The following is a 26,627-nucleotide window of genomic DNA, read 5'->3' as shown; positions in this document are numbered from 1 at the left end:
TTATCCTGCATTACGGCCTCTATTCTGAGCCTCTCTGATTGGTGGTCCCTCATCTGTGAGGTACTGTCAATACGGACAGATAAATAATAGATTTGGAATATATTTCTTTCCTGCCCAACACGTCCCTGTGAATGATCCGCAGAAAAATAACTAGGGGATTCTGTTTCAAGAGTTCAGGGTAGAAGGGAGAGGAAGGGGAGGAGAAGAGGGTTTTCTGGGTATGTGGGTAGGGGTTTGTAAGGCAATCACACAGAATCTAGCAATAACCATCTCAGCAGATAATCAAGATATACAGTAGACTTGGGTGTGGAGCTGATTATTTCTCACACAGTAATTGGCCCCGGGTGATTTTTCCCTCCACCGCTGTCATATTTTGACAACGTCCCTGGGTTACGTTATCTATTTAGCCGTGTGGTGCTGTCCCCCACCCCCCCCGTACACCCCAACCCTCCTCCCCCCTAATAAAATAAAAAACAAAAAACATAACTCTGTGTCATGAAATCCACCTGTCAGGTTCACCCCGGGGGGCGTTCTGGCTTCCCATGCCCAGGGAGGAGGTGCTCTGAGGCAGCCTGAACTGGAGTCTCTCTGGGGGGGTGTGGAGTTCCGTGGCACTCGTTTGTGAAGTGCAAAGAAAGACGGCACATAGACAGCAGTGCCAGGGCAATTACACTCAAGTGTTAGAGCTGCTTTGTTTACATGTTGCCGTTTCTCTCACTTGATCTCGGCCGTGGGTGCTGCCGTCTCCACGCACAGCTAAGAGAAAAGCAAGACATGAGCCAAGCCGTCCGTGTACGTCGCCTGAACGCCTCGCTCTTTAAAAGCGTTTTCATTTCGGTTTGAGACATCGTGTTCTCGCCAAGCTAACCTGAGAATGATTGTGGAGACTTTATGAAGCATCCCTATTGCTGGTTTTTCTGTTGCTCTATTGAGCCTCAAACTGAGCCCTGTTTGCATTGTGTTCAGAGCATGTTGGTCTTTTTTTAGAAACTGATAATGAAGCTGATGTGAGAGTTATATACAGTACCAGTCAAAAGTTTGGACACATTTTCCTGAATGTGAAAATGTGTCCAAACTTTTGACTGGTACTGTATCTACTAATTGACATGATCAAAATAGTTTGAACAAGTAGGTTGAAGATGGTGTAAAAAGAGAACTATTTCTTTAGTAGCTTAAATGCTGATGAACAGTTACTGTTACTGAGTATATCTCATTGACCCAGTCAAGATCAGAAATTCTCTGTGAACAGGGAGGGTGTGTGTGTGAGAATGTGATAGAGAGAATGTGTGAGAGAGAGAGAGAGAGAGAGAGAGAGAGAGAGAGAGAGAGAGAGAGAGAGAGAGAGAGAGAACAAAGAGTATGTCTGTAATCTATTGTTGGAGAGAAGGCATAGTCAAGACTCATATACACACACAGACACACACACGTGTTGTCTATGCTGTAATGTACTATGGCTAGTACATAGTTAACACAATGGATGGGTCTCCGTACAGACAGAAGAAAAGAGAGATGTGGTTCCCTGCATGTCAGGGTCTTATTCCTGGTTCCTGCCTTCCCTAACCATCTATCATCTCCCATCTGTCAGAAACTTTCCACCGGCTCCTCGCCTGTCATCCTTCTTTCACTTCATCCCCCTCTCTGTCCGTCTGGCAGCCAGGAGGAGGGTTACCTGTGCTCTCCACCTGCCAGAACGCTACCTGCACATGACCCTGCGGAGGCTTAGCACAGCTTTTATCTGACAGCCAGAATGCTGATACTTCCTCATCTATCATTTAAAAAAAACGCTCAGAGCAACATTCCTTTTCTGTGTCCTGGAAATGATATCTCTCAATTCACGGATAACTTTGAGGATCTTATTTACTTTTATGAAAACATTTTGAAAAAGTGTGAAACATAGCAGGCTGATATTTATGATCCAACAAAATTCTGATAAAGTTTGCCATGGAGGCATACAAGTATTTACACTGTCTTAATTTTTTTGCTCTTTGTTGAAAAACTAAAACACACTAAGATACTGAAAAATACCACGAAAAGTTCTGGAAAACTATCAACCTCATTTTTTTTTGCTGCACACGGAAAACTATGACTGGGTTGTCATGGTTCCCATTACATTGTTTTAAGCTGACAGCAGATACATGACAATGTCAAAGGACTCAATCTGTTTGTCTTCAATGTAGATTATTCAAAGAGAGATTTAGCATATTTAGAGAGATTTAGCCTTTATAGCATAGTGTGTTGGTTGTCGAACCAGTCAATGTCCTGGGTCTTCCCCGGGGCCTCTACCCAGTGGGACGTGCCCAGAACACCTCACCAGGGAGGCATCCAGGAGGCATCCTGATCAGATGCCCGAGCCACCTCAACTGGCTCGACGCGGAGGAGCAGTGGTCTAGGAGTCTAGGAGTTCAGGGTGAAATAATATTTTATCAAATTAACAAATATTGTGTGCAAGGCATAATGGTAGTACATAGTTCAATTATAATTGTTTTGGTATTTTCAACTGTGACAAAGGCTCAACATTGTTACTGAATCACTTTCACGCTCACCAAGACCTTTGAACAAGGGTTTTCTTCTGTTGTCGACAGACTTGAGGAATGATCAAGTAAAGCAACCATCGAGATACTGGATTCTTCACTGAACACACACCAACAAAATATTCTTTAGACTTTTATATAAAAAAATGTTCAAAAATGTCTGGATGTCGACCCTGGGCTGTACTCTGTGATCTCCCTCATAGACTTCAGACACACACACACACACAAACTATATCCCCTATTCATTCTCATGTTTTATTTTCTAGTCCCTTCTCCTGCAGTGTTCGATGTCGTCTGTTTCCTTCGTTAGTTGTTCACAGGATCTTAGCATCCGTGGCAGAGTAGTTAGGTCACGTGCAGTCTGCATCTCTGGCAGAGTGGGAATAATGCAGCGCTCACTCATTACACCATGTGGTAACCCTCTGAATTGAAAATCAATGTGCACACAAGTGGCTGGCAAATGAATGTGTGCTACATGTCACTCTACATGGAGAGAGGTCTGTGTGACCGGGCAGAGGGGGTGGGGGGTGGGGGGGGGTGGTAGCCCTAATACCTTTTTATTGTTTCATGTAAACAACATACACCCACCATGAGTTCCGCTAATATCCTCCCCCCAAAATTCAATAATAATCCTATAAAAATCTTCTCTCCACTGCCTGGAATCAGTGCTCTGAGATTTTTTGCGTTCAACCTTTCAGTGCACCCTCTACTACAGTTCACTCACAGTTCACTCTTGGCCAGGGGTTTCCTAAATATTCCTCACCGTGGTAAAAACTCTGCGAAGAGCTCTACGCTCCCTCACTAGGCAAAGTATGTTTATTCCATGCTCCACATTTTGATCTGTTTTGAATGGGTGTCTGGTTTTATTCTTGAACTGTGCCACATCACTATTTTATATGATAACTCTGCATCTGGGAGTGTTCAGAGTCTCTCTTTTACCCCAGGGGAACACAGCTTCTTCTGCTGCCTTGATGGCTTGCATAAACACACACACACACATAAATGCATGTACGCTCACAAACACATGCACGCACACGCATACACACACGCGCACTTGCTTGGACTCTCATAAACACACACACATCAACACACACACATGCATGCAAATACTCGGACTTGCAAACACACACACACATCTGGCACACATCTGGAGTTGGCTAATGAGGGGCTTCAGTCTCTGAGGCCCCTACTCTCTGAGGTTGGCCATCAATCGTCTCCAATTCACGAGCTGTCTGGAGACATGAGCTTCATCAGCTCATCAACAAACTCCAAATACTGTCGATGCTGAAATGACAACACGGCAAAGCCGGGGAAGACGAAGTGAAAAACAAACAGAAAGGTTTCACCTCGAGGGCACGACGTGCTCCCACTCCCCCCTTCAAAACAAATCACTTTTTGGGGGGGAGCAGGGACTTTTGAATTATGGTGCTTTGATTACGGAGCTTAGCAGTTGTCCCAGGACCGCCTTGGCCCGCTGGGCGAGGAGAGGGCCGTGCAGGCTTCTGATCATGAGAATGTGGCCGGGGAAGTCGCCTGTCTCTCTACATGTATATAGAAAACCATTGGTGATTCCTCGGGTGTAACACGGACCACTAGTTAAAGCTGTCCATGAACAAACAAGTGCATCTCCCTGTAACACAGACACCAGTATCATATCATTTGTCCCCTCTGTGTCAGTCTAAGAAAGCCTGGAGCTGGCGCTAATGTAAAGGCCTTCCCTGCCCGCGCTCACACTGGGCTCTCCATGGTTGCCACACATAAATCAAGAAAATTGCCTCTTTTGTACGTTCATTAATAGGCACAACATGCGTCCATACAAAACCACGACTATTCTTTGAATGGACTTTGATTGAAAGCCAGCCTTTTTAACGGTAGCATTCTTATTCTCTCCCTGTAGCAGCTTGTCTGGCTGTCCCGGGTTTAATTTATTACCCCTTGAAGATGAGACAATGAAAAAGCAGTTCTCAGCGCCCTGTTTGCTCTGAGAGGCCCGTCGCTACAAAGCGGGCCGGAGAGCATCTCTTTGTTTGGGAGATCCACCGCGATGCGGGTCGCTTTAAAGATCACACTTTTTTTCGATGGTGGTGGGTGGTATGGGAGTGGAGGAGGGGTGGGTGGACTTGGAGGGGGGGAGGGGGAGGGGTTCCAGCCCAACCATGGGGGAAGATGGGGGGGGGGGTAGATTTCATCAGCGGGGGGGGAAGTGTGAGTAGCGAGAGATGGGGTGGAGCCACAGGCAGCGAGGGGGGGGAGAGAAGAGTCAAACACAGGACACGGTGAACTTGTGGTCCACGCCGCAGAGAATTGATTCTGTATCTTCTGTTTCCATTAACATGTCTGCGTCGTTCCTTTGTGGACGTGAGGCTCTTTGAACATTCTTTTGAAATATCCTGGCGGTTTGATTAGTAGCTGTCACACAGCTACCCTTCTCATCCCTATCCGGTGCTGTGTAAGTGGGTAAGAGTCACACAACCACGAATAGAACCTGGTCAATGTGAAGGAATGAAGGAAAGAAAAGCTTGGTTTAGAAGGAGGTTTTCACACTCGCGTTTCCCCCCGCATTTGATCTAGCCTCGGAAAGGGAGAAAGAAAAAAGGGTGAGAAATGAGCGGCAGCCCCAAAGCTCCCTCACAAAGGAGATCCTGAATGCTGCACGGTGCGTTGAGACCTACAGTAATGTGTGGGACTGAGAGGAAAGCTCCCGCCTGCTCTCAGAGATAAGTAGGCAAGATCTCCAGCCTCAATTACAGAGAGGAAGAGGCATTCACTCTGCTTAATGTGTTGCGCGCAGTCATGCAAAACAGCCTGCACTCCAGAACACCGAACACACACTCTGTACCCAGATACAGCGTGCACACAGTACCCTTATGTGCTCGCTGCCGAATCTTCCACAAGTGGATCAGTCATATACCATCATCTGTCCCGTACGCAGGGTGTGTGAAAGAGGCCGGTTCCCACAGACAGCCTGAGCTTCTCTGTCTCTCCTGTGATCAGTCACGGCATGGCACACACTGAGGCACTGTGTGTATGCGTGTGTGTGTACCCCAACTCTGGCCCATAGCTAGCATGCAATGCTGGGCTTTTTGTGTACCACCCGGTTATATATAGCCCCCAGCCACATCACGGCTCATCAATCAGATGCCTGTGTGTGCTCAGCAAGCATGTGGCTAGCGTGGTGGTGTGCTATGAAGGTAGAGGTTCTGATAGAGGTGGCTTTATCTCCTCTGCGGACAGAGCATAGAGGCTTCTTTCTTAGGGGCCTGTACTTCTGCTAGGAGCCTGGAGGGCCCACCATATCCACGAGCACGCACAAGCCATGAACAGATCCCTCTAATTGAGGGAGTTTTTCTTGGAGGCAGGCCAGCAAACTGGAGAGCTGTTTTAGTTTTGAGAGGCTTCAACAAAAGGTTATTTCTGCTCGTGGCTCTTCTCTGGTGGAGGGGAAGGGGCCGCCGTGTTTCTGTGCGGCGATGCAGGGATGCGGGCCTTTGAAAAGGGCACCGCTGGCGAGGGGTCGTGGAGGCCCGTGCTGCTCTGAGGTCAGATGATACAATGGCTACATGGATGCAGCAGCGCTGAATATAAACAAGAATGAAAGATAAAGGGGAACGATGGATATCTTGATGACAGTGATTTCTGTGATTTCACGTCAGGGATTTTGCTCTCCCTGCTCAGCCTTCATTGAAGCACTGGCAATGACATCTGTTATTCTATGCAGGGCTTTACAAGCAGGTTGGAGCTAATTGAGTTGGTTTCTGTTTTGAGTGCCAGGACAACTTAAAATAAAATTCTGAAGGAAAAACGAATACTTCACATTCACAAATGGCTGCTTGGTGGGTTCAAGGTGTTTCTAGAGAGTTGAAGTGTATGGATCTGAAAGAATATCATAGCCACATTTTAAATGGCATATTTGAAAAGTTGTATGTTCCATTTAGTCTTTTTCCTCATCTTTGTGCTTCTCTTTACATCACTCTCTCTCTTTATCTCCCTCTCTCTCTCTCTATCTCCCTCTCTCTCTTTATTTCCGTCTCTCTGGCCCCATCTCTGGCTAGAGTACTGTCAACCTCAGACAAAGACATGACCCAGTGCCCTAAACCAACTCTGCAGTGAGAAAGCACTAACGACACATTTACTGGGTCGATTGCTTAACCTGCAGAAGTCATGGGCGGAAGTTGAAAGCACGACCCTTTCACATCCAGGGTTCTGGGAGCAGAGTGATATCAACCAGCAGAGAGAGATGCAAGCACCAGAGCGTTTTAAGAGAGAGAGAGAGGAAAAGAACAATCAGTTGAAAGTGGAGGAGTACTGTAGGGATTGGGGGGTAAAAGAAACAGCCAGACCGAAGGCCTTTTTTTACACAGAGATCCCGCAATATAGCTGTTCAGAAGACCCCTCTTCGTGGTGGCTTTGTTTGTTTACACTGAACCAAACAAATGTGTCGTAATGCCGGCCCGTGTGGGGTTTTAGATAGCATGCCGGCGTTCTGGAATCCAAGGCGTGACGTCAGCATCGGCCTCTAGTGTGTGTAGTCCCACCATGCCGGCTCTCTCTTTACACCAACGTTGATTCAGCTTCTCTGCTGCCAGCTTAATGCCAATACAACAATGACCCCCCCCACACACACACACACAATCCGTGTTCGTACCTTTTATACAGAACTAGAAGGCGGCATAAAAGCGCAACATTCCTTCCTTGAACAGGCTGTGCAAAAGGGGCTAGAGACTCCAGTTCTGGGATGTGAGTGGGTAGAGAGAGGACTAGGGGGGGGTGGAGTGTTGAACAGAGACAAAGAGAGAGAGATAAAGACAGAGAGAGGAGACAAAAGAATACGGGAGAGTGAGCGGAGAGCAGATTCAGTGGGGGAAGAAGCGTTTTTTGCTTCCCTTCGCCTCCCCTACTCTGGTCTGGTCCGGGCAGGGCACCGGGGTAGGGTCATAGTTGGCCCACAGGAAGGCCCTCCTGCATGCCTGTCCTCTGGGTGACCCCTCCTCCAGGCTCCTCAGAGGGGTGCAGGACTTATTGGGTAATCAGCTCCTGTCAGCACCTTGGTTATGCTGCATGAACTCAATCCAATGACTTGAATGGGACTTCTAATGGCACCTGATGAAAAGTAAGTTTGCTGTAAAAAAAGAAAGAAAAAAAAAATCATCCAGCTGAGATATTTGGGGGGCGTTTCCCAGTTCCAACTTCCTGGTACATATTTTGTTTAGGTTCAGCGTGTCGGAATAGTGGTTACCTTGCACAGCAGACTGTCTCCATCCGCTCTCTTTCTCTCTCTTTCTCACCATTCTCGCCTGCGTGCCTGCAGTGTGTCAGAGGCTCTCCCCATTCCCTTCAGGACGGTGAGAGTCCTAGTGAGAGAAAACAGCCCAGGACGAGCACCAATGAAATGTATTGATTTTCTGGCACCAGCCTGCCTAGATTAAGAAATGCCAATAGCAGGATTCCACCCTGACTCTGGTTCATGTTAAGTTCACTTGTCATTTTCTATAATTCAGATAAAATCAAGATGGTTAACCATGATGTAGTTACACTGCCTAGGCTGCCCTGGGGCTTTGTGATTGAATTAGGCGTCTGTGTTCTGCCGTTATGTACTGTACTAACCAGGCTGAAGGATGCATAACACTTAATGGGAGAAAACGTAGTACTTTTCTCAAAGGGTAATTATTAAAAATCTACACCATCCCTGTTCACAAATTAAGCCATTAGAACTCTCTGAATGCTCTATAATAGCGGTTGTAATTTTTATTTGGATGCTTGAACGATGTGATCGTTTATAGCCAACAGCAGAGGAGCTGCAGTGCGATATAATAAAAATAAATGGTACCGTTTTCTGTCAGAAAGTCTCTCTCTCTCCTTTGTGTGCTTGTGTGAGAGTGTTAATGTACACATTTACATGTGTGTGTGTGTGTGTGTACATGAGGGGCCAGGAGAGCACGTTTGAGATGGCCATCAATAGTAAGAGTGCGGAGGGAGAGATTATGGGACTTTGTGTTCTAATCTCTGTAAAATCACAGGCCTCTGGGACGAGGTGGGGAGATAGCCGAGCGGCTCTGTGATCAGACAGGCTGGAGCTCACCATGTGAAACCGCCTGAACGCCGGTAATCCCTCCTCGAGCCACGGAGAAGCCGGCCTAGCTGATGGGTAGCTCCCATCAGCCACGCAGCAACAGGGAGGGAGGGGCAGCCTGTCTTTTATGGACAGGTCAGGACTGGTGTGTGTGAGTGAGGGCGGGCGGGCGAGTTTTGGGGGCGGCTGCTGTGGAAGGAATGTTGATCTTCTGATTTTTTTGTTGACACTTCCTGCTGACAGGAGAGTGATGATGTGGCTTTGCCCTCTGTCGTCTAGCTCCAGAACCAAAAGGTTTACTGTGTTATTCACAAAATAATAGACCTGTTAACTGCTTTGAACGACAGGCAAGGAAACAATATGGCAACACGATGGGTTTTATGTTCTGGGAGCTAAACACTTTGGTGAAAAACTAAACATGATTTCTACGCCCCCACCTTTCTCAACGCCTCATCCATCCTAAGACACACACACTAACTTACAAATGAGCCCAGACTACACGCCACACTTGGTACTGTAGGTGGGAGAAGAGTAAACAATAGGAGCAATCACATTAAAACACTTAGACTGGAGAGTAAGTACGGCATCTGCATCGACCCAGATTTCCAACAGGGGAGTCGTTGCTGTAGGTACTTAGGCTGTTAGCTGTAAATGAGCATCCATTATTGCCTGCTAGTTTGTAATGGTTCCCTCCTCCATAGCCCTGGCCAGCGCTACTGCACGTCTGGAACGAGTCAAGATCGCCCACATAGTCGATGTTCATTAGCTTTGGTCCTAAGACAAATGTTCACTGTAAATATCCTGATCATAACATGGGAAGGTCCATTGTCCTCGTGAACTCTTTGTTCACAATCACGTATCTATTTCTCCTCAGTCCAAGGAGTCCATTGTATAGCGGGACCAATAATGTAATTTGTGATGCAAGCATTATTAGTGGAATTCTATAGCTTTTGTCGGATTCGTGAATCCCATGTCAGTGAATGGTTCAGGAAGAAAGACTCAATTAGTAGTATAAGAAATGTTTATTGAGAATACACATGTTGGTCATGGCGTATATGGTTCCACTCGCACAGGCTCTTCGCCAGTAACCCCAAATGAGACACTGTCTCAACATTGTGGCGATACACATTCCCCCTTAGGTAGAGGGGGCACAGAACCACGGGGGGGGGGGGGCAACAGGAGAAACACGTAGCACATCCTGTGTCGCGCTGGGCAATGTCGCTGTGTGGGTGAGTACACCTGGTTTTAAGTAAACCGCCCTGCTGTAAGTAGGAGTGTCAAGCTATGTCATGTGACCACGGTGTTGAGCGACATCAGAAGGGTCTCTGACTTTTCTGTATGAACCTGCTTCGCCCAATTATCTCACCTTCCTTTATAAAACTAGTGTATACTAATCATTCACAGCATGAATCAAACTCCATATATTGAATTCTGTCCTGCATTGTGTAAAGGGTTGATGTTGTTTGGAATAGGGCTGTGGATATGTGAATATCCGTTCACTATGCCAAGGAAGGCCATCTAATATTGACCTGCTTTGAAAATATGTTATTGTGTAATACACTAATTGCAGATTCACACGTTAATATATAGATGTAGATAGACACAAACACCTTTACAAAGTTACCGTTAACGATCTCTGTTAACACGCTGCAAAAAAAAAAACTGTCAAGGAATGCTCCACACAGGGTGAAAAGGTCAACTAGAATTGCTAAATATAATTCTGAAAAGGGTGTTCAATTGTTCCCTTGGTGACTGAACTTAGCTCGAGAACATTCAAAGCTACTTGGAGCGCACACACACAAGCATTGGGGATACTTTTTTCAAAGGATGAATTTGGTTTGTGTTTTCTGCATGCAGGGTTGTTCTTGGTGTACTCAGCCAGTCACTCCCAACTTTGTTCACCTGGAACTCATTTAATACTGCCTAGTGAGTGAAGGTTTGTCTTCAGAGTATGTCAGAGAGTGGAGAAGAATGTGAATACATAAAGAAAAAATCCTCTACTTTTATGCAATGGGAAAGCATTGCTGATAAAGACAAGCAATTGTACAACAACTTGGGTTTGGTTAGCTTTACTTTCTGTGTTTCCAAATCACACATTAGGTCAATTGTTTGAATACATTCATTAAACAATAAATAATCAAATTCCCCTAAACATTCGCTCAGGCAATGAAGGGTAGGAAACAACGAGTCAGTCTATATTGAGTGGTGGCTTTGCTTTATATTAACTGTTGTTGATTGAGGTACAGGATTTGGTACAGGATTCTGGAAATGCATGAGCAAATGATGATTCCTATTGAAGACTGGGAGAAGCTGGGTTCACTGCAAGTCCTTCTGAAAAATAATCCTAGCTTTTGTCATGCAAGCTCAATTAAATTACATGTGGACTGAGTGCATGTGCAGATAATAAATTGTTGTTTAAACTATATAAAAACCATGGAGGAATTAACAAGTTCTATAAAACAGACTCTTCTTATTTATTTGTTACTGAAAGTAAAATAAAAAAATTATGTTAAAGATGCTTGAGGCTGCAGACTATACATTTGGAGTTGTATACACCTCCAAGCATTGACCATGCAAAACTAAATATAAAGATGGCCGAAAGCTGTCTGACCAGTGTGACGCTCTTTAAAAAAAATTAAAATGTCAAGCTTTGTCCGGCCTTATTAAATGATCAGCTGTATACTCTTAGCATCACGGGCCGGTGCCTTTGGCCAGTGGCTGCCAAGAGCTGCGGGGCATCGATGCCAGAAAGCGGCTTATCTTGATGGACGGGTTCATTATCACCTTCTAATTACAGGTGTATTTCCAGGTGTATTCATTACCTGCATGGACTGGCTAATGGGGGGTGCGGGACGAGGAGGGGGGGGGGGCTACTGTTACAGTGGGTGAGCAGCGGGGGTCAGGTGGTGTACGTGGGGGGGCTCGGGTACCTTTTCAGCTCGGTTTTCGGTCCTGCTGCAGTATTCATGAGCTCCGTGGGGATAGTTCACCCCTCAGTGATCGAGCGCATCTCTCTCTCTCTCTGAAACATCATGTTCATACAAGGACCGTCATATCGTTCTATTGCAACAAGAGAGGAGTCCGAGAATTTGGACAGGTTGCAGAATAGCAGTTTGTCAGATTTGTTTAACGTGACGTGCACCTACCAGTATGACTGCTGTTACTGATAGTTTGGTATTGTAACTGGAGGCTCTGTATCAGTTTCCAGGAATTGACCCTCTTAACATGGCCTGCTGCTGACTTGACGTGTTTGTATCTTACAAGCAATAAACATGCTAAGTAGAACATGTAATCAGTGCTAAAGTCCCCATGGAGTGCAGAGCTTACATGCAAAGCATATATGAGCATTAACAAACAAAAAACAAAGGTGTTATTAATTTTCATTTAGTCATTTAGCAGACGCTCTTATCCAGAGCGTTATTTTGAAGATGTCAAGATCAATTCACTATTGACATTTTCTACTTCTTGTTGAAGGACAGCTGTTAATAGCTGTTAATTAGTCTAGTTCAGAACGAGGCTTCCACATAAATAACTTATCTTCCTCCTCAATGTCAAATCAGCTTCTAAGTTGGGCTTAGTACAGTAACAATATTTACCTTAACGGAAGTATAGCTCAGCAATAACATGGCAAATTGTTCCTCCTGTCGTTCTGGTAACCAGGAAGTGATCTATTTTTTTGAACATCAGCTGAAAGCCAACCTGCGGTTGTGGCCTGGACAAGAGTTTGGAGCCCATGCAGGGCTGTAATAGGCTGTTTACTCAGTCGTGGTGAGGGGCAGACTCCTACTGCTCCTATCCTGTGACAGAGAGATGGAAAGAGAGAGTGAATGGCGGGAGGGAGGGAGTGAGTGTGTGCATGTGTATCTCTCCGTGTGTGTGTCTGTGTGTGTGAGAGAGAGAAAAAGAAAGAGAAGAATGTATGCAAATAGTGTATTTCAGGTAAAGTGTAAATATATTTGGGAATAATTGTTGTGACTGAATTATAGGCTACTGTCTGACTGGTGTGTGAAACCTGTGTTGCCCTTCTGCAGCAAGTTATTCAGTTGCTTGATACTGAAACGTAACACATGCATTGTACCTGAAAGGGTAATAACATGGTAAGATGAGGATAATTAGTACGATAGTAACACATCTTAAAAAGGCTTAGGGCTATTTACGCGTGCTAATATCTATTAGCGTTCTGATTGAGAACTTGTCACAATTTAGAATACATTTCTTTTGTTGATTTCATGCAATAATCAACATTTTAATTAATTGACATATGTTCCAGTTCGTGATCAAATTATAAGGAAGCATTGAACATACCATAATATTCTACACTTTAAAGTCATGGAGTGCTGAGTTTAATGCGCACATTTTGACATCGAAAATGTGTATTCCTACGATGGAGAGGCATGCTCAAAATATGGGGAAAAAACGTTCGTTGTAACTGAATTCTTCTTTTGTTTAACTTTTTGAAATCTTTTTCATAATTGCAAGCGTACACTGCCGTAAGAAACACGGATCTAAAACTTCAATAAACTGCTGTCAACTGTAGGTAAAACGGGCAAAATCCCGCTTTGTGGGATAGGCTACATTAAAGATATTTCGAAATTGAGGAAAACTATGTTTTGCTTAAGGAAATGTGTTTCTTACTAAAGAAAAGGACGTTCTCAGAAGCGTTTCTCTTTTCTGCCGCTCCCGCTGCAGAAGTGCTGGTGGTTTTGAGGCTGTGTGAGAATCCTGGGACTTGGTGATGTCAGACTGGTTGGGTCATTTGAAGGTTAGCAGCCTCGGAAGGGTTCATAGAAAGTTCACTCGCATATATTAGGCAATTCAATCTTTCATTCTCTGTGACAAAACTAGTAGGAAATGAGCTGCGTGGAGGCAGGATAACCAATTCGTCATCGAAAGGGAGATGTGGTTTTAAACGCGATCTATGATATTTATAAAAGAATATTTCAATACCGCGGGCTCGAGCGAAGACTCTTGTTTGTAAACCCACGGTACGGCATGGACAACATTTCGCGATAAACACGTTGGGATATTACTGAGGTGACTGACTAACACACCTATCATCGCAATAACTTGACAACGCAGTAAAATGGCAAATTACCATTTGGATCAATTTCAAGCTTTTAACAGGGGTGTCTGTCATTATTCATGATTCTACACAAGGAAGAATTGCCTACCAAGATATACGTGCCAAAAAAGGGACAGACTTTGATGGAGTTCTGTGGACTTATGTTTGCAGTTCTTATTCATGCTAAAGGACAAACAATATAATAGTATACAGTTGCGAAGCTACATCATGTTTGACTGTATGGATGTTCTTGCCGTGAGTCCAGGACAAATGCTGGATTTCTACACTTCGGGTCCCTCTTCGTGTATGCTGCAGGAAAAGGCATTGAAAGCATGCTTCAGCGGACTGACTCAAAGAGATTGGCAGCATCGCCGGAGCGCTCAGTGTAGGTTCAGCCTTTACTTGTTCAATTGTTTTGAAAATGTAGCCTATAAGCTAAAGCGTTAATACCAGTGGTACAAAACTCCATTCGGAGTAGATATCGATAAATAACAGGTTACTATCCATGCCACAGGTGTTTCCCACACTTGTCTTAAACATTATCTCGACTATTATTCATCTAAATGTTTAGGCTGAATAAGTGTTTCTTAAAGTAGACTAGGATATTGCTTAATTTGCGATGTATAAACATATTGCAATTTCTGACAAGCACACACAAGTTGAAGACTGGGGGCCCTTCCATCCTCTTTATTGCTCATTAAATCATGATAATGTGCTAGAAACGGTGTGACGGCAAGTTGCATGTCATGTCTGTCACACAGTGTAGTAGGCTAGTTAGTGTCACTCGTTTAGGTAAGCACCTGGCCTGCCAAGCATAATTATAATGTACACTGTACAGAGTCCAATTAAAAAAACTTGAAGGCTTGATCGGACCAACTGAAGCAGCTCACTTACAAGCAAACTAGATCATACTTTAAGAGTCCTTAACAGAGCCATATTTTATCCACCGGGTCATAAATTCTGGCCATGGAAGCAGCCTTAACTTGCTGATGTAGCCTATTTTCTTTATGTGATTCCATGTCCCACACCGGACTAAGGAATGCAAAGAGTAAACACAGGCAGGCGCTTTGACACCTCCACCCCAGCACAAGAGGTGACAGGGGGCGGCCAGTCACCTATAGACCCCGGAGAAGTCCGCAAGTCCGCTAGGACGCTGATTTGGATAAATGTCCAGTCGACATTTCAACCGTTAGCTGGCTACAAATGTTCGACGTCAAATCAATCTCCGCATTTTGAACTAGCCTCATTAGACTGTCTCCTTTTTATGGGAAGACTAATGGCTTCAATTCATATCCCCTCACAAGTTGCTAAACTGCAACTCATACCGTTTCATTTGGTTAATATGGAAATAGTTGGCTTATCTGTGTTCGTCTGAGCCTTCGATTATTGTGAAAGCGCGATCTCCAAGCACGTGAAGTGTTTGTTTAGCCCTATCCCCTCCTGTTCCGTGATTTATTTTGAAAATATAACGACGGAGTAAAGATAAGCTTAAGCGCTGTCTCACTGGCACTTCCCGGGACATGTTTGCTCGAGGGGCACACATTAGTCTTGAGGGTTTCTTATCAGTGAAGGTAAAGTGGAAAAGGTTGCTACTAGAAGTTCCTCAATCCATTTGCTCTTTACACAAGCGATTTGTTTGATCAAACTGTTTTTCTGGATCATTGTGTCAAAGCTTAGATTTTGTTAGGCCATTTATGTTTTTGTGGTCATAAATGTATTGACAGAACTTGGTTTTAACCAATTAATAAAAAATAAATAATCAAATCGGTAACCCCACAGCAGGGGTGACAATGATTGGTATGATAAACGATAGAATTATAGATGCTAAATATAATAACAATATAAAAATAGATCTAGTGATGAAAAGAATCACAAGGTTTGTTTTAGTTAAAGTTCATTATAGTTTCAAGTAGGATACAACAACAATGTCAAAACAATTGTTCATTGATTTGCTTTGGTTTCAGAAAAAATATGTAATAATCTTACAAATTGTGTCATTTCAGGCGTTAACATATTTATACAAGTACACTTTTGAGGTGACACAGTAATCCAAAGACTCGTGAGAATGGTGGTCTGAGTTCCTGCATATCTTTGCTGGGATCATATTAGAAAACACAGTTTCCCTGTTAACTCATTACAGCATGTGTGTTGCTTAAGCAACCATTAAATAATTAAATCATCTTAGGCATTAAAATAAATGATCACTGTAATTAAAAATGACACTTTTGATTTGCAATTCAGTGCAATTAGAAAATCACTGCCACAAGTCGAACGCAAATTAGGCTGATAAAAAAACTGAATTCATCAACCGGGACAATCGGAACAAGATAACGTTGATTGGAGTTTATCTCTGGATGCTGGTTCACACACATACACATTAGCCTTTTGTGCCATTGTGCTGGAAACCTTTTGCCCTCTCATGTTTGAAAAAAGCACAGTATGAATTAGACTTTGGTTTGAAAAGCTTCCTGAGCAAGTTCATTGAAATGTTGCCTTATTAAATTATTTATTCAGGATAATGGAAAGCCCCTGGGAATTAATTAGCTACATTGTCAGTGAAAGCTTCTCCAACACGCTTCTCCTTTTTAGTTGAGATGTTAATTTGGAATGATCAGGTCTACCATTGTACAAAATCGTAAGGTGTGTTTTTACTGAGAGAATAACCCTCTGTCCATTGTGCCCTAATGATATAATTTGCTCTTGTCACCACCTCAAACATCATCCATGCAGGTTTGACAAAGCTGGGATGAAATCCTTTCTATGATGGGATGTTTTGTCACAAATATAATTGTTGTTATTGTTGTTTTGTCTTACGTGCCAAGAGACATGGCACGTAAGACTGTGTTTGTGTGTGTGTTTACTCAAGTGCGTAAAAAAGTGCAGTGTGTGGTCAGTATTGTGCCAGAGATAATTCCCTTTGATTATAATATGTATGCACACACTTGCTTAAAAAATGTGAGCTTAATATTGGCAGTTCCACTGGCTGCCCATGAGACTGCAAGTCTTCTCACAGTCATTTCAGGTCCACTCTTTGTTACAAACAGATTGACAAGATTACAGCATAATATAGTGTTCAGTGTATGTTTGTGATATAGGCTAATTGGAGTGTCTCTGTCTTCAAGGCGTATGCGCCTCTGATAAGGACATGAAAGGCCATTGGCACAGCTTGCACACGAAGTTAATTTTGCGTGCCTGAAAAACGACAGCTTAGTGGGATAGGGGGGGGGGGGGGTGGTGGTGGTGGGTGGGGGTGTTAAAAGCTGTGTACAACTTTGAAACGAGAGGAAGCTGTCTGATGACAGGCCATGCTTCATCTGCATGATGTGGAGTTGTCTGGACTCCCACTCTTGTGTCAGGAATGTGCGGAGCGTTGGACCGGCTTCCCACAGCACCGGTGCAGTGCCACAGTACGACCACAACAGTCGTGTGAGTGGCGTTGTCTGGAGATTCTCCTCGTGGCTTGAGTTGCGGCAAAACGGTGGTAAACCGTATGTCGAGGACTGAAAAAAATCCTCCTTTTTTCATGATTCAGTTGATGGTGATGTTGTGTCTGATTTCTAGTGCTGATGAATAAGAAATATTTGAATGAATTTTCCAACCTTCAAACAATCCTTCTGCTGAAGTGTGTTATTGGTCCTCTGCAAGACACTCTCGTTTAGGCAGACTTTCCTTACACTGTTGGCTGACTCACCCAGTGTGGAGCTTAGGAAAGAGCAGACTTGACATGTTCTAACAACTTCAGAGCTTTCGTCAGGATCAAATTACCACTTAAAGTTCTGGCTTGGGAGCATAAAATCATAACACAGGCCGGCTTGTAAGGCAACAATTTCCAAGGATAAAAATAAAAACTAGCACATTTCCCTACTTCCCACTGGAACTCTCCATCCCCCTTCTTTCCCTCTCTTCTTCCCTCTTCCCTCTTCGCTCTTTCCTTCTTTTACGACTCATAGTTCCCCACTCTGTCTTTATTAGAGCTTTGAAGTAGGAGCGCACCTGTTGTGCTTGTGCTACATGGAGTTTGGAAGAGATGGGTTCCCTGCGACCCGCCCCCAGCGCAAGTTTGACCTCTCAGCAGAAGTTATATTGGGGTCACGGGGGTTGTAGAGTGGTCAAGGGAAGGGAGCAGTGCTGAGAGTGGTGCCATTCCTCTGAGGGACCCAGATTCATCCAGCTCTGGTACTCTGATTCAGGCTTTTGCCCCATGTCTTGATCAGTTGAAACATTTTACTTTGATGATATCTTTTGGTGATGTGGCCAGTTTTATGCACAACGTGTCCCCTGAAGCTGTTCAGAAGCCCCCCCCCCCCCCCCCCCCCCACACACACACACTTCAACTCCCACCAACCCACCACCCTATAAATTTCACCAAGCCAGTTCCCTTCCTGAGAAGGGACTTTTTTAGGTGAAATCTTCGAAAACATTTTGTATGCTGGTTTGATGACTGTTTTTCATTGTCCTTTTTCTCTTTCTTTTTAAGTGTTTAAGGGGCTTATGTATATCCATCACAATCAAATGTGTAGAGTCTGCGAGTGCTGAGGAAAGCTGGTTCTAATTTGGTGTACTCTGGGTGAACTCTGACGTTTCCTCTGACTCGGGGCCTCGTGTATGTGAGCTATGTGCTCTCCGCTCCTGCAGAGAAGCCGGAGGAAGAGGGAGAAAAACACTTCCAGACTGGATAAACTGTCAGCTGAGTCCAGGAGGGGGACTGGATCCAATGATCCCAACGTTTCAGCGCAATAAACCCCTAATCCTCCAGTACTATGCCCACCGTTCCACACCCATATCACCACAGCCGCCCCTCAGACCAGACCAAATACACAAATAGCCTGGGGAATAGCAGAACATTTCTCTCTGCCCTCCTCTCTTTCTCTCCTCTTTCCTCCCTCCCTCTCTCCCTCTCACGCTCTTTCACTAACTCGCACTTCACATGCACTCTATCCCTTCCTCTCCTGGTCTCTTACCTGCCTCCATGCTTGTCTTTGTCAGTTTTGGGGGTTTCTAAGCAGATTGTGGAATTCAGCGACAACTGCTCTTCTGTGATTAGTTGCTTAAAGCCGCTTTGACCTAATTCGGTGCCATTGCGATATCATTGTGTTCAATTGCGTGCGGTGTGTGGAACAGAGAACAGACCCTGCCTCAGGTCCCTTGCCATCTGTGTGTCCCGCAGACCATAAGGGATAAGGAGGACTGTGATCTTTTGCCATGTCACTGGCCATAAGTCAGAGTGGAAAAGGTGCGGTGGACAGGAGGTGCTTCCCTGCAGGACAGGGGCTGAACGGACCCCTACAGAGCCTGGCTGGGTTGCTTCTCCTTGCACAAGCATACACACACACACGTGCACACACACGCAGACATCACACACACACACGTCCGAGTTTTCATACCCCCTCAGTTATGCTGGACTTGACAAATCAGGAGTTTTGTTTTCACTCCCCACTTCCCCTCCCTGTAAATTCAGAAAACATGCTTCCAACAAGGTGTGTATGTTTTCCTGTTTGACCCCCCCTGGCAGGTTCAACTGGGGGCTAAGAGTTCAGGAGGAGAAACCATCAGACATTTTTCTCTGTCTCTTCTAACCCGCGTTGAGCCCTGCGCCTGTCTGTGGCTGGCCTTCATTCTTCTAGTGGTGCTGTGTGTGTGTATGTTAACATGCAGGGAAGTTGACTCTGTCACGTCCAGGTTTAATCACTCGGAAAATGGAAAAAAGGTCCCCTGCGCCCAACAGGCTATACAGCACAGCCTCTCTCACTCACTCCTTCTCTCCAACAATAGATTACAGACATACTCTTTGTTCTCTCTCTCTCTCTCTCTCTCTCTCTCTCTCTCTCTCTCTCTCTCTCTCTCTCTCTCTCTCTCTCTCTCTCTCTCTCTCTCTCTCTCTCTCTCTCTCTCTCTCTCTCTCTCTCTCTCTCTCTCTCTCAGTCTCTCTCTGTCTCTCTCACTCACACACACACTCAAAGTGCCGAGGGATGCATCTTCTGTGGCCCATCTGTCTGCAGGTGTCCACAGCGCCTCTTAGAAGCAGCCATGAGTTTCAAATAGGCAGCGGCCAAACGAACTGTACGCCTGCATGGTGAAATAGGCTGAAGGCAATACCCCTCTCGCCTCTGTGTAGCTATCCAGCCGTCACAAACGCTCCGAGGGTAGATCAGTTACATGAAGGTTTTTTTTACCAGGCAGGTACAGGAGTATAGTGCTCCATGCCACCTGGGAAGTGTAATATACATTTGTGTTGTGGCTCAGTGGTTACGCCAGGAACCCTGTTACGTGAACACGGAACATCTTGTTTTACATACTACAGATGATTCCCATGCGTGGGTTTATAAAACTGGATGAAACCCCCTGTGGAGGGACAGTCTCTTCATATGATTCCAACGGGCTCCAAGCTCACTCTGCTCCCTGCTAGGCACATCAGAGGGAAACCATTTTTTTTGGCAATGAGATGAACAGCTAACTGACCAGATAGGGTTAGTTAGCTGTTTCATTCAATTAAATCCGGTTCAAGTCAAGTCACTGGAAGTGTCTTTTCATTCTTTTTGCTTTAGAAATCAATAATTTTACCTTCAAATGACTGACTGGACAAGAATGCTTTTTATATTGGTTTGGTTTCATTTTAATGAACAAGCTATCCTGACCTTCGTCCAACAACAAAAACACTCAAACAAAGAGACATACACACTAACACTTCAATCTTCCCTCTCATCCATATGGCTCTCCACTGCATAACACAACATGTTTGCGGTCAAACCTTAATGTTTGGTTGAATCAACAGCCTTTGAGGTTCAATCTAGTAGCAGATGAGATGTATCACCGAGGGAAGGGAAGGGGTTGCATGGAGTTGGCCTCTAATGATGTGTAACTAAGTTTGCTCTGATGTAGTACGGAAGAATGTAATCCAATGAGTCAACCTGCTGGAAGGACTGTGTGCAGATCGATGGAGGGGGGACAGGGATAGGACAGCACTCTAGGAAATTGAAAATAGAACCCACAGTACCTTGTTTGACCCAGCCTTCCACTGTGGATTAAAGTGCACCCTAATAGGGCCACAGGTGGGCTTCCCAGAAAATCATTAAGTATGAATGCATACACATGGCTGTTTCATTTGGAACACAAAGGCCTCGGTCCCATGGCCGCGCATGTACGCAAACCGGAAAAAATATATATAGATTCTCAAAACCACAATTTGCCCATGGTCTATTGTCTCGGCAGCATGCCCTGACCTCTCCACTGTCCTCCGAACCTCGCTCACATCTCTCCTGCCTGTTCCCTCTGCAGCCATCGAGACCCAGAGCACCAGCTCTGAGGAGCTTGTCCCCAGCCCGCCATCTCCGCTGCCCCCACCACGAGTCTACAAGCCCTGCTTCGTGTGCCAGGACAAGTCCTCTGGGTACCACTATGGCGTCAGCGCCTGTGAGGGATGCAAGGTAAGCTTCCGGCTGGCCAACTGAACCAGCCTTTCTCTCAGCGCTTACATTTAGTCATTTAGCAGACACTCTTATCCAGAGCGACTTACAGTAAGTAAAGGGACATTCCCCCGAGGCAAGTTGGGTGAAGTGCCTTGCCCAAGGACACACTGTGAGTTGGCACAGCCAGGAATCGAACCAGCAACCTTCGGATTACTAGCCCAATTCCCTAACCACTCAGCCACCTGACTCCCTTGGTGCTTGTTAGGAGGCCCCTTCAAAGACAGTCAGGTATCCATAATTACAGACACTGTATGATTAACAAGGAATCACTGAGATAATCCGAAATCATATCATCCACCGTATTATTTTATAGTGGCTAGTAAGATTTAAGGTGAAAACAAGAAAACAACAGATTCAAAAAGGAAGTATGTCCTAAGCATTTTAAATGTGTTGTTTCCCTGAATTCATGGCTTGATGGAGACGAAAGAAAACAGACTGAAATAACTTCTCTTATGAAGCACAGTATACAAATGTCCATCTCCTGTTGGACCGCTGTTTTGAGTAGTGGTCAAAACAGAGCACTTGAGGTGCTTGTGATGAACTTGTTTATGTCTGTCACCCATTTAGAATCAATGCTTTCAAAGCTGATTCTGAGTAAACGGCAGAAGTCTGGCCATTAGGAAACTCGCAAATGTATGCTGCGGGTACTATGGAAAGTGCACACAGAGACCAATGTTGTACTCTGCTCAATATGGATGTAATAGTGTTCTGTAGTGCTCTCATTCACCTTTCCTTGTCTCTCTTTATCTCTGTGTCCCCCTCTCTCCATGTGTAATTGAAGAGAAGGAATTCCAGAAATCCTTTGGAGTTTTTAGTGAAGGTGGTGATCAGCTCACTCACAGGGGCTCGGGTCAAACTGAGTTCTCCCTGGACAACCAAGGTGGCCATGAATCCAATGATTTAAGCCTTGGCTTATGCCTGCCGTAACCCCTGACCTTTATCCCACAGCCAAACTCATAATAAGAACGACTTATAATATGAATACGTACACTGGAGGGGATTTTCAAGGCAAACCAACTGCAATTAAAACAGAAAACATTGAAACATTGCTTGTAAACACCTACTTTCACACACACATTCGCACACACACAGACACAACGCTTTCCTAATGATCGTTCTCGTCCTATATCATAACGTCCGAACATTAAACCAACTCGTTTAACCCCCTCTTCCCTTCATGGCACATGCAGGGTCTACACAGACTTAAACGGCTCCCTGTGTGCTTGTAAGAACAGGGGGAACGGGAGATGGTTTAATGGCACATATACCCCTTCTGTGGGAGGCACACATGTAAAAATAGCCAAACTCATGGTAGAATAGCTTTTGATTTCTGTGACATCTTGACTAGGAAGGATTAGGCGACGGATTATAGCTTTGACTGTGTCGTGTTTCAGTCTCCATGGCAAAGGCATTGTAGTCCTGGGTGTAAGGGGCCGGGCCCTGCTATTGGACAGGCTCAACAGAGCATGCTCCCACAGCTGTAGGGTTTTACACACTCTCCTGAGTTTCACTGGAGAGCTCTGTGAATGATCGAATTACACTTGCAAACAAATAAAGCTTAAGTTAATGTGAATGTGTGTGTGTGTGTGTATGTTTGAGCTTTTAGAGATGTTTTACCCTTGCTCCCAGGTCCCCTTCATTTCCATGATCTGACAGAAGAACACACTCTGTTTGATATGTGTGGAGGGCATGTGATTTGACTTGGTAAAACGGAGAGCAGACATATGGGTCTCCAGAAGCGCATGCATATGCAAAGACAGCCTGCTACCTCCTCGTTCTCAGTCAGGGAGGCCGCAAAGTCAAGATGGCTCTTTTTCAAGGGGCCCTCCAGTGTTCCTGTCCGCCAATGTCACACAGTACTGGTGTCACCCTCCTTTATGTCCTAAAGTAAAAGTTAGTTTTACGCTAGTGCCTCAGGGTAGTGGAAATATGCCTTGAATCTGGTTTCAATACCATACAATCCTGAAACAACTATCAAATGGGAAACACTGTGAAACTAACTTGATGATGCTGGGCAAGGAAAGATTCAGTGACAGTTAGTTAGCGAGGCAGGAGAGATAGGGAATCAACGCTTGAATGTTGCTTCTTTTCATACTTTTCAACAAGTGGAGGAATCAATAAATGGAGACCATTGCAGGTTTCAGAAGCTTAACTACAATGGAAGCCTATTATTACAGGTCAATTTAAAAACTAGCAGGCCATAGATTATTTAAAAAGGCCCAGTTCTAGTAGACTTGAATAAAATAGCTTGTCGCAGACGTGTAGCTGTTCTTTGGCTAAGGGAGTCAGGTGGCTGAGCGGTTAGAGAATCAGACTAGTAATCAGAAGGTCGCTGGTTCGATTCCCGGCCGTGTCAAATGACGTTGTGTCCTTGGGCAAGGCACTTCACCCTACTTCGCCTCGGGGCAATGTCCCTGTACTTACTGTAAGTCGCTCTGGATAAGAGCGGTCTGCTAAATGACTAAATGTAAATGTAAATGTACCTATGGTCTGGTGGATGTACTTATCTATCTCTCTTCAGCTGTCAGAAGCAGAGTGGAGCTTTGTGGTGGGCTGGCTGGATGAAAGTCTAAGTGTTCAGGACACAGTATAGTCTTCAAGGCTGTCTCACCTTCATCACGCTCCTGTGTGTTCCAAGTGAGACTGCTTATGAGGGAACTTGGTTTGGCTGGTACAGTGTGCTCTTCAACATGTCTCCGTCGCTGCGGGCCGACTGTATCAGCCTGGGAACAGCTGGAGCTGAGGGGAGTCACAGTGTGAAGAAGGCACAACTGACTGGTGTGAAACATGTGAAACGTGTGAAATGGTAAGGGGTTGTTTGAAAGGCCTGTCAAATCATGCATCATGTCTAGCCAACTAAGAGGTATGAATGGTTTTGAAAATGTTTCAAAAACCGACAAGGATGAAGTATTTTATACCTTGTCCTTGCTGACAGTTTTTGGCAAAAACGCATGGCCCTTCCCTCACCTCTTTCTTTAGTACTGTGGCGTGGTATAAAGGGATTTGTTTGACTGAACCAGGTTGACAAGCAGGTGGAGGAAGGACACATCTTCTTTGAATCAATTTTAAGAAAATTAATATACGGATTTTGTGCTGCCTTCTGCCTTCTACACACTTCCGCTATATCTACATCCATACGCCCCCCCCCCCCCACACACACACACAGATGTGGCTCACCCAGAGCTGTTAAGCGTGCCCCCAGTCTCCCATGACCTTCTCTCCACACTCTCTCTGTTATTGTGTTTTTTCGAATACCTTTACTTACTTCCTGCTGTCTGATAGAGTTGTGGAATGAATGATTAAAAGCTTAGTTCTGATGACAGTTTGGAGCGGAAAGAGGAATAGGGAGAGAGAGAGAAAGAGGAAAAAGAGGGGAAAGCAAGAAGATAGGCCGGGAGAGAGGGAGATAGAGAACAGGGAGTGAGAGAGAAGAGAGAGGAAAGAGAGAGAGAGAGAGAGAGAGAGAGAAAGAGAAAGAGAAAGAGAGAGAGAGAGAGAGAGAGAGAGAGAGAGAGAGAGAGAGAGAGAGAGAGAGAGAGAGAGAGAGAGAAGGAGGTGTTTAGGGATATGTTAGGGCCTCTCTGCGGCTCTGTTCTGCCTGTCATAATAACGTAGACCCCATCCCTCAGTGCAGGACGGAAGCTGCTAACACAAGTCCATAATGTGATTTGTCAACGTTCTACAACATGAAAGTGCCTGAGTTCTAATAGAGGGAGAAATCAAATGGAGAAGGTCAAGTACGCGCCCCACATAGACGGGTGTGATGGAAAGTGGATCTGATTATCCTAACTGGTCCTGCCTCCCTCTCCTTTGATGGCATTTTCTGCTCAACTGGTGAAATTGTTTTGTGTCCCTTCTCTTCATGGCCGTATTTGTATTCTTTTAGATGTTTTTCAGACTGTCTGAAGCGCGGTTGCCTGGGTATGCGAGTGTCTGAATCTCTGTGTGTGCAAACCGGTACATGGGTTAGAGAAATACTTGTATTAGTGTGTGTTTGGTTCTTTTTCCTGAGGTGGGAAAAGTGTGATTTGATCCACAGTGAGGTGTGGACTGTTTGCTTTTGTACTGAGAGGAGTTTGCCGTAGACTGGGTCCTGTTGTATGTGTGGAGAGAATGACTCTCAGACAGTCAAACAAGACTCTTTATCATGACACCCACTAGGCAAACAAATTTAAACAGTTGAGAGCGTGTTGAACTGGAACAGGTGAAATGGGTGTGAAAAATCGGTACCTTTTTAACACCAAAGAGGTCCTACACGGTGCAGTTAATTACTTTTACAGACGTTTACCACATAAGTGTGTTATCAAATCACAATTTTAACCTTATGAACTGTGAGTAATATTACAGGTATGTCCGACTAGTTATTTAAATAATTTCTGCTGTTGTCATCACAGTCACGCAAAGATAGTTTCAGCGTTACGCAGCGTAAACGATACTCGTGCAGGCATTTCATGTTCAGGAGCCGATCGCTGCCCAACACAGGGTCAGTGAACACGGGTGAAACCGCTGAGACCGACGCCAACAGCAGTGTTCTTCCCCGGTTAGTAGGCCGGTGTGAAAGGGGGTTCTAGAGGTGAAGACGTACACTCATATAAAGGATAATGTGTGCTTGGAGAGTGTCTGAATGTAGTAAAGTAGTTGCAAACTGTGTAATTCATCCTGTCAGCTGTTATTATCAGTGTTTGGCCTAGTTAATGTGTGGGGTGCGTCAGCCCATCGATCCGAGACTACCTTTCTGAGAGCGAGCTGTCAAAGCTGGCTGTTGAGAGACAACCCCCCCCCCCCCCTCGACCCCCCCCTTTCCCCCAACCCCCCACCCGCAGGTCCCTGCGTGGCTGAGGTGAAAACTCAGAGCTCAACGGAGACAGACCGTCTGAAGAAGACTGGAGCTACAGTGGAGCGTTTGTGGGTCGGAGGGAGATCCGAAACCCATCGGGGGGGGGGGGCCCTCTTCATTCTCTCCACCATCCTGTCTTTCTTCTTTCTCTTTCAGTCTCTTTCCCTCGCTCTCTCTGTCTCTGATTCCATTCAGGACAGGCGAGGTGAGTCACCCGCTCCTTTGAAAAGCCCCTGACGGACTCTCGCTGTCCCTCGCCCTCTCCCTCGCCCTCTACCCTTTTCGTCCTTCCCACCGTATCCCTCATCCCTCCTTCTCTCTCGCTTCGCTTAGCCGGCCCATCTGTGGTCTTCAGGCTCTCCGATGTGCAGATAAAAACTGGTCGGGTTGCGGTGCTGTTTGTTTCCGGATTGGAGAGTCGAGAAAGAGAGAGAAAAATGTGGGAGAAAGGAGGAGGGGGGCGGGGGGGGGGGGGGGGCGGCTGGCTGGATGGCTCTTCACATCCCTCTTGTTCACTGTTGTGCAGGGCCCATTTGACTGCAGCTCTCCAGGGCCTGTACCTCTTATGTGTGTGTGTTATCTGTTGGGGTTTCACGTTCACCACGGCAACAAAGCCGGTCTTTGTGTGGGATGGGCTCCTTTTTTGCTCTCTTATTTACTC

The 26,627-nt window shown here is 45.3% G+C and overlaps 1 protein-coding gene across 2 annotated transcripts in view; it reads left to right on the top strand.

The window, feature by feature from the left end:
* LOC134006790 (retinoic acid receptor beta-like) overlaps positions 1-26,627 on the top strand; it is a 73,281-nt gene that overhangs the window by 25,089 nt on the left and 21,565 nt on the right. The window contains exons 1-2 of one of the 2 annotated variants that reach the window (XM_062445826.1): positions 13,391-14,048; positions 20,939-21,087. In XM_062445826.1, coding sequence (XP_062301810.1) covers positions 13,844-14,048; positions 20,939-21,087 — 354 coding nt within the window. In that variant the 5' untranslated portion in view covers positions 13,391-13,843. Of the gene's footprint in view, positions 1-13,390; positions 14,049-20,938; positions 21,088-26,627 lie in introns of those variants that run through there. The other variant, XM_062445827.1, reaches the window with a different exon arrangement.

This window comes from Osmerus eperlanus, chromosome 20, assembly GCF_963692335.1.
Source record: "Osmerus eperlanus chromosome 20, fOsmEpe2.1, whole genome shotgun sequence".
NCBI lineage: Eukaryota > Metazoa > Chordata > Actinopteri > Osmeriformes > Osmeridae > Osmerus > Osmerus eperlanus.
The sequence above is the reverse complement of the archived record's forward strand: the minus strand, read 5'-3'. Positions and strand labels throughout refer to the sequence as shown.